Here is an 8,978-nt window from a genome sequence, read left to right on the forward strand (position 1 = left end):
CAGTGCGGTTCAGGATAAAATTCAAGATTCTACTGTTTGTTTTTAAAGCCCAAAATGGGCAGGCCCCCTCCTATATTTCTGACATTGTAACCCCTTATTCCACCTCCAGGACTCTCAGGTCATCTAACCTGGGGCTCCTGGCTGTCCGTGAACAAATCTTAAGCTCAGGGGGGACCGCGCCTTTGCTCGTGTAGCCCCTAGACTGTGGGACAGCATCCCCCTCTCTATCTCCCCTCTCCCTCCCGCACTTTAATTCTTTAGTGTTTGGATCCACTTGAAATGGTTCTTACTCTATGCTTCAGCCATGTTTGTTGATTTGTGTTGTTATATTTTTGTGGTTGTTGTGATGTGATTGTTTTGTTTAAGTCTTCTGTTTTTATTGCCTGATTTTATTCTGTACAGCACTTTAGTCAACTTACATTGTTTTTAAATGTGCTCTATAAATAAATGTGATTTGACTTGACTTGACTTGACTTGACTTGACTTGACTTGACTTGAATACTGGCAATACCGCTGCTACTGACTGCATAATTCCCATCAGGAGGTGTTATTGCTGCTCAGTGGGACTGGATCCACACTGAATAATGAATGTTCCCTGTGTTTTTCTGTCAGGGTCAATTTGTGAGCGAGTACGTCGGGGAGGTTATTGATGAAGAGGAGTGCAGGTCAAGAATCAGACACGCCCAGGAGCATGACATCTGTAACTTCTACATGCTAACTCTGGATAAGGTACAGCTTGTGTGTGTGTGTCTGTGTTTGTGTGTGTGTTAAAGCTTTCAAGAGCAGCCATGTCCTACAGTATCTACTGATGACACCTCATGTTGAGGTATTTTTTGCTTTAATAACCTTCACTATCTTGTTCCCTGTTGATCTTATTAATCTATAGATCAACGCAGACTGCTTTACCGACATACCTTTTATAATCACGTATAACTTTTTTTCTGCCAATGTAAACGCAGTTCATTAGAATTGTTTATTAACATTTTAAGCATTATTCCATACTTATAGCACCTTTCCTCCAAATTTTTAGTTTGCCCCTTTAACACAGAATCACCAGTTTGCCAGCTGAGTGACTTTTCTCCAGAAACAGATATGGCTCTGACACTTATATTCTCAGCACAACTTCTAACAACCAGTTTCCACCAAAATACTAATTTCTTTGTGCTGCCTGAATTTGAATTTGATTGAGTGAATCTTTTTTCCCACCTGCACATCATGTGCACTGGGCACAAAATTACCATATAGATGGACAAAATGCATTACAAAATTAAGAAGAATATGAAATTTTCAGAGTGCTGCTTGCACTGGTTGTATTGCTGCCACAAAACTCCAGCCCCCAATCTAATGCTGTTAGAGTATGGGTCACTGGCCAAGTCACATGATCATCACATTTAACAGAATGCAAGTAGATGAAGGTTTGGGCAAGACATGTCCAATTGTCTTTCTTATTGGCATCTTTGTGTTTGTGTGTTAGGATCGGATCATTGATGCTGGGCCGAAGGGGAACGAGGCTCGCTTCATGAACCACTGCTGTCAGCCAAACTGTGAGACCCAGAAGTGGACGGTGAGCGGAGACACGCGGGTCGGACTGTTCGCTCTCGTTGACGTTGCCGCAGGTTCGCTGCCTTGCTTAGAGCTGAAAATAATGATAGTTACTAAAGTCAGGTGGTTTATTAAAGAATCAACTGTCAATAACTGCTTTAGGAAGAATCTGATTTTGAGCATCAAGTTTCTGAATATCAGACACATCTGCTCTTTCTTGATTATGTGAGATACAGAAGAGGTCAAAGCCACTTTAGTCAACAAGTAAAGACACCTGTTTAATGGAGAAATCAACAAAATGATGTACTTTCACAGGGAGATATTGAGTTATTTTTTGAGAGATTTATAAATATTAAAAACATTTTTTTGGTTTCATGTTAGGCTTATTGTGTTGACATGCTTTAGAATCCATACCATACTGGCTGTGAAATGATCCCTAGAGATGGAGAACAACATCCACAGTCTTCATTGTGTAAAAATGCATTTCTGAAACCACTTTTTCAACCACCAGTTTAACCCTGACTGAAGCTCAAATGAGGCCACAGTAGTCTGAAGTCAAATGAAGAAGATATCTCCCAAAGTTGCAACCTCTTTCAGTTGTTTGTGTGTATCTGTTTAGGCACAGAGCTTACATTCAACTACAACCTGGAGTGTTTGGGGAACGGGAAGACGGTCTGTAAATGTGGAGCACCAAACTGCAGCGGCTTCCTGGGCGTCAGGCCAAAGGTTAGGGGAATGACACACATCAAATAACAACTTGTTATTGTTATAAAGTTTGACATATTGTTAAACACATCAGACCATAAAGTCCATTTTTCACAAGAAGTCTTCTCAAAACCACCATAAAAGTACTACCACTGATCTTGTTACTTTGTTATTAATTTATCAGGAAGCTCATAAAAAGTTAACGTACTCTTTTAGCTTAATTTTATTTCCAATTTAACACTTTTTATTTGTATTTAAATGTCTTTTTATATTGCCATATGCTGCTTTTACATTCTGTCTTGATGCTTCTTGTTGTTGAAATGTTCTATACAAACTTGCCTCACTCTTGAAAGGATAACTGGTCAATTAAAATCTCTCTCCCCCTGCAACCCAGAACAACCCTCCATCTGAAGACAAAGGTCGTAAAATGAAGAGGAGGGGCCACGGCAAGAAGAAAAACAAGACGGTGGTGACCAAAGAAAGAGAGGACGAGTGTTTCAGCTGCGGAGACGGAGGACAGATGGTTTCCTGTAAGAGACCCGGTTGTCCCAAAGTTTATCACGCCGACTGCCTCAACCTCACCAAGAGGCCTGCAGGTCAGTCGCTCTGCATTGACACAAGAACCCAAAACCAGATTCTTGTTGATGAAGTTCTGATGACTGATGAATTGATTAATTCAGCCATCGTTTCCTACCTACATGATAATTTTTTTTTCCATTTTGGGATGTCTTTCTTTGTTATGTAAACATGACAAATTAAACAGAAAACACAAGTTCAAGGTACAGGGTTACAGTTTTATAGTTAGATTTTCTTTTTGTACTGTGTGTGTGTGTGTGTAAGGGTAGAGGTAAAAAAGAGAAAGAGCGTGAAAAACAAGCAAAAAAGAGGGAACTACAGTAAATGGATCAAATAAGTAATTAAAAGAGAAGACATTTTTCTTCTTTATCTTAACCAAAAGTTTGAATTGCGTCTTGCGTTAGTGCGACATGTAGAGAGTAGCAGAGCTTTGAGTTTATGCATCCACCTGTTTGACCTGCATCCAACTTCTTCTTGCTTTGGCTAGTGGTGGAAGAAGTATTCAGATCTTTTATTTGAGCAGATGAAGCAATACCTCATGGTAAAAATACTCTACTACAATTAATTAAAAAAATGTAAGACGTTCAGCAGAAAAATGTACTTGAAGTATCAAAAAAAAAGTACTCATTAAGCAGCAGAATGACCTCTGTCACTGTTAAACTGTATTATTGTAATATAATTATTATTATAATTATTGATGCATTAATGCGTAAGCTGCATTTTATGTTGTTGCTAGCTAATTTTACTTCACGCTCTCGGGTAGTTTTATCTGTGACAGTGCATCATATTTATAAGCTGATCATATATTTTGTATGTAAAACCTTGATCCTTAAATAAATAGTAACTATAGCTTTCAAGTACATGTAGAGGAGTGACAGGGACAATATTTCCCTCTGAAATTTTGTTTTAAGTATGAAGTAAAGTAGCAGGAAAGGGAAATACTTGAGTAAAGTACAAGTACCTAAAAATTGTACAAATTAATACAAATTGTATTGTATTTCATAATTTAATATTTAATTGAACTTTCAGAGATTCAAAGAAATAAAGTAAAATTTTAAGTCTCGGTTATCTTGGCATCCTCCTGCTTGCCTTGACGTTCTTCTCTGTGTCTGTATATTCGTTGTAGGACGTTGGGAATGTCCGTGGCACCAGTGCGACATATGCGGTAAGGACGCGGCGTCTTTCTGTGAGATGTGCCCCAGCTCCTACTGTTGCCAGCACCGTGACGGCCTGCTCTTCATCTCCAAGCTGGATGGCAAGCTGTCCTGCAGTGAGCACGACCCCTGTGGGCCCGAACCGCTGGAGCCAGGGGAGATCCGAGAATACACTCCCGAACCCAGACCCCTAACCTCGGGGCTGGGCATGGCCGTCATCCCCTCTGCTGCTTCTAACACCACTACAAGTGTGAACAAGACCACCAAGAGGGACCAGGAGATCAGCGCCGGCGCTGGCATGTGTGCTTCCGAGTCATTTCCTGCTTTTTCCATCCCGGTACCCATCACTATTCCTGTCTCTGCGCCTCCCACCTCACCTCCCCCCAGCAGCACAGATGCTCCCAGCAGCCCGCACGTGTTCGACCTCCCGCAGTACTCGCCCATCTCCTCATATGAGGAGGAGAGGGATGTCTTAGAGGAGGAGGAGGAGGAAGAGGAGGAAGAGGAGGAGCTGTTAGCAGAAGTGGAGGAGGAGTTAGTGGAAGAGGGGAAGCAGAAATCTGATTCTCATGAAGAGGACGGAGAAGAAGAAGAGGAGGAGGAGGAGGAGGAGGAGGAGGAGGAATACCTTGAGATCAAAGATGAGGATGATGAAGAGGAGGAGGAAGAGGAGGAAGAAGAGGAGGAGGAGGAGGAGGAAGAGGAGGAAGAGGAAGAGGAGTGACGCACAGTGGATTTTCAGTGGCACAGGAAATGGAGGCAGAACAACGCTGTTCCTCACACAGTCACTACAGTCACATTACACAAATAGCCCAGTCTGTCACTGTTTGTATCCAGTGAGCAGGTGTGTATATGGAAGAATTTTAGGACAGAACTAAATCAATACATAAATAAATGTTGAAATTCATAAATCAGTAAATAAACACAGAATAAACATTGTATAGATTCATATATAAATAGACAAATATCCATCAGTTTCTCTATTTATTCATGCATTTGTTTTATTAGCTCTGTCCTACTAATCGATCCATATTACCTGACCTTGGTACAAACCTTCTGTAGAGACGGTGACTTTGCACACACTGGTGCTGACTGACACTCAATATGGGAGATCTGACAAAGAAAATTATCTGGAACTGCTACACAAAACATATTTCACTCTGATATACTTGTGTTTTTTTTTCACACAGCTGGTTTGTTTTGGTATTCTTTCAGTAGTATTTCAGGTGTCATATATGTCAGCAAGTTGACCTGCAAAAGCTTTGTGTAGTTTGCGACAGTTACTGTATCTGCTGGATCACAGAGTCGGTGTTTTAGGTGTTTCATGCTAGAAAAAGACTACACTGTACTGTAGCTTCCTGTTAAGGTGGGATTGAACTCTTCAGTATTCAGCTCACCACTCCAACAGAATCACAGTAGCGCTCAGCCTGGTAAACGATTTCTACTCGGTTACTTTTGGATCCAGTGGTGACCATGTTAATATCCGGAGGTAATGTTGCATTTGTCCATAAATAAACCAGTTCGATTGCAATCACATTCAGTCTGGTTGGGCTTTAAACACAACACCAAATGAAAAGACATTCAGCTTCTACTGGACTGAAATTTGAAATATGGTCAGTGGATTTTGTGGTGGTTACCTTTTTTTAAAAATCAGTGAGTGATGTATAATTTGGATTTTACCGGACACACACTACCGGCAAAATCAAAAAAGGAACTGCAAACAGTCATTTTGACCTTCCTGCTACATCACCTGAAGACCTGACACAAAAATCTAAATCAACGTCCATCCAGGAACGACAAACCTGACGCACAGGAGTCGTCGTTTCCATGAACTCCAGTCTTTCCCTCGACGCCTCAGAATATTAGATGGTGCTTCAACAGTGGAGCTGCGTTAACGTGCATCAATATCAGACAAAAAATGTGAATGTGCCAGATGATTGGCTGCCTGGTGTAGCCTTAAAATATGATCGCACATCAAGCAACTTGAGAAAACTGTCAATGCAAATCTGCCGTTGTTGTGCGACTGTGGAAATATCTTACAGTCTAACGGACGTCTGGCTGCAGGGTATCATCTTATCAGTCAACCAATCCTGCGACTCTACGGCGCAGCTACATGCCAGAAAGCTTCAATCAGCCTGGAGACAGGAGAAAGGTGTTCGGCTGAAATCATTTTTTTGAAAGTAGATACTCATAGTTTTTGACTGAAGCTACCAAAAGCTAACATCAGAAGGAATTTTCTTAAAATTTGACCATTTCATGTGCTAAAACTGTCAGATTAAAAATCTCATAGGTTATTCACTGGCTCCATAGATCTGGTTGGACTGCAGGTTTCACAAACTGACACTTCTGAAGCTGGTTGAGTAGAATCATATCCTTCAGCATCTAACACTGGGCAACACAAAAGGACAAATAAGGACAGAGATAGCATTAAGTTTGCTCCAGTGTGTATGCTGTGCTCTGTAGTCATTATTTATATAATTCTGTGACGCACAAACGATGACGAGTCGGGGTGTTAGCGCTCCCTCTGCTCGCTCACTCACTTTGACTCTCAATCGAGGGGGAAACAAAAGTCTTCGATTGGATGCGAGACGCTTGAAACGACGGACTCCTGCCATGATGCTTGCACTTCAGTATGTGTTCTTGCCACACGTGTTTCGCTCTGTCTTCAAGCTTAATATTGTCTGTGTGTTATCTGCCAATGCCTTAGAGTGTATTTCTTTGGACATGTTTTTAAGGAATGGTTTGGCGCCTGTGAGAGCCAAGTTTCCCTACTAATGCCTTTTTACAGATGCCCAACAAGCAATGTTTCATTCCAGTGTAATTATTACCTGTTAGATCTCAACCATTGACCTGTTAAAACAACTGCTATATAAATATATAAGAAGAAGAAGTTATGAAACAAGCACTTTGTTCTGGACTCATTCTTTTTCCATTTAATGGTCCAACATGAAGCCAGATACAAAACATCTGTTGGCAAAAATTAAAACCAGATTATGTTATGTTTCCAAAACCTACACAGTGGAAATCATATAATCTGAATTTTAGCATTGAGCATTCCTGGAATATGTAGTGTACACAGAGATGCCTTTGTCAGCGTTGCTAAATGCTAAATAGTAACTACTGTCGTGAGAAAGCTAAATATCATGAATTCCTGCCTCCAACACACTGAGAAGATTTAATCTTAGTAGTTTGTACTAAACTATGTAACCAAGTATGTACTGATGCTTCTACCCTGTTGTTTGGTAAAGATGAGTGCTCAGTGAGCACCATTAGAGCGCTGCGGTTGTAATAGGAATTGTTGCAACTCCTGATTATTTTCTTCAGTCACCTATGAACTGCGTTTTGGTTAAATCTATTCTACACCAATTCAAAGTAAATGGCAAGTGCCTATTAACTTAACCTAAGCCTTAACTTTGAAATACCAGCAAATGTCTTTCTACACATTAAGCAAGCTGTTAAAGGCCCCGCAGACACCAAGGAGATGATGCTGCGTTCATATCATGTGGGATGGATGAATGGTGCAGATGGAAAGATTCCCACGATTACAGCTTGCGAGTGTTAGTATCATCAAGGTTGCATGGTTGCAGAGTTGGTTGCGTGACAGTTTAAAAAATACTGGGCATTGGAGCGTCCATGTCATACCTGTCTCTCTCCAGTATCTACTATCAGTATCTACTATCCAGTAAAGGCAAAAATGCTTAAAAATAAAAAATACTGTGCGTTGACAATATAACACTATTAAACTCAGGTTTAATTACGTTGAACAACAGACTTTGGCTGATATGAGGCAAAAAAGTATTGGTTCTCAGGCTCTTCCACATTATTTACAACATTATTTTTATCGCTATGTTCAAGCTGAATGAGCAGGTTGACATGGACATCACAAGACTTGTACAGGAACAGGGTCTTTCAATTATTGGCGCATAACAGCATGTAAAGTAGATTTTTCCAGCATTTTAAATATTGTTCATTGTCTTAGACCCCATAGTCTTAAGATAAAGGTCCATTTCTCCATACATTTTATTTATTTGACAATTGTAGCTTTCTTGCTAACAGCCAAAAGTATTTTTAATAGAAAGCCATGAGTTTTGCTCAGGTGTAACATGTAACAAAAGAGCGACTAACTTCTATACCATATGTTCATAATTAAGTCAGCAATCGCTTGACAATTTGAAAAAAATGGCATTTCGGACTCTAAGCTTTCAGAAACATTTCAACAAAGACTTTCCCAGACTAATTACGACTTTGAGATGAAAGCTGTTTACGAGTCATAAACTGGAAATTATGTGGTAAGTGGTGTGAGGTCACCAGACTTGATGAACTGATGGCTGCCCTCCATTTGGCCAGTGCTACTGCTTGTTTTGTAGCAGCAAAGGGTGGGAAAACTGGTTAACTGAAGTGGAAGTAGAGTATGAGACAATCTCTTATCAGCTGATAATCAAACAGTGACAGGTAGTGGAGATGCTGCGGTAAACTTTATTTTTATTCAAGTTTTGCCACAGACAGAACAATACCTTTTGGATTCAACCATGAAAGCCATGTGAGATACAGAATGTGGTTATTAGTCTGTAATGTTTATGATGCTGTGGGGACACATGGTGTTTGTTAACTTGCCGGATGGAGCAGTCCACTCAGGTCAGCATGTGTCGTTTTTTGTGCCAAATAGGTCGTTTTCACAGCAGACATTTTGACTGTGTCATAGGAGGAAAATCACAGGTGTTACTAATAACATTAATGAGCATCCCAGTAAGTCATGACAGTGTGACAGTGAGCTAGCATGCACAATACCATGAGACTGAAGCAGCTAAATGGAATTCAGCCGTCGTTAATTTCAGTATTTACACCTGTGCTTTCCCTGCTGTAACATGTTTAAGTATCTTCTGTGAAAAAGCACTATTTGAAATCAAGCCAGCATTGTGCCGGCGGGGCTTTGGACTGTTCCTAATAAGCATGATAAAGTTGTAGTGAGATGTCCTGGGGCCTGAGAAGAAGTCTAATCAG

At 40.5% G+C, this 8,978-nt stretch overlaps 1 protein-coding gene across 1 annotated transcript in view; it reads left to right on the forward strand.

Moving 5' to 3' along the window:
- Positions 1-6,879, forward strand: part of nsd1b (nuclear receptor binding SET domain protein 1b) — a 32,652-nt gene extending 25,773 nt beyond the window's left edge. The window contains exons 22-26 of the mRNA XM_044370404.1: positions 613-729; positions 1,475-1,616; positions 2,162-2,268; positions 2,642-2,843; positions 3,950-6,879. Of these exons, the coding sequence (XP_044226339.1) occupies positions 613-729; positions 1,475-1,616; positions 2,162-2,268; positions 2,642-2,843; positions 3,950-4,701 (1,320 nt within the window). The 3' untranslated portion in view covers positions 4,702-6,879. The remainder of the gene's footprint in view (positions 1-612; positions 730-1,474; positions 1,617-2,161; positions 2,269-2,641; positions 2,844-3,949) is intronic.
- Positions 6,880-8,978: the final 2,099 nt, after the last annotated feature.

This window comes from Thunnus albacares, chromosome 13 (assembly GCF_914725855.1).
Source record: "Thunnus albacares chromosome 13, fThuAlb1.1, whole genome shotgun sequence".
NCBI classification, from domain to species: Eukaryota; Metazoa; Chordata; class Actinopteri; order Scombriformes; family Scombridae; genus Thunnus; species Thunnus albacares.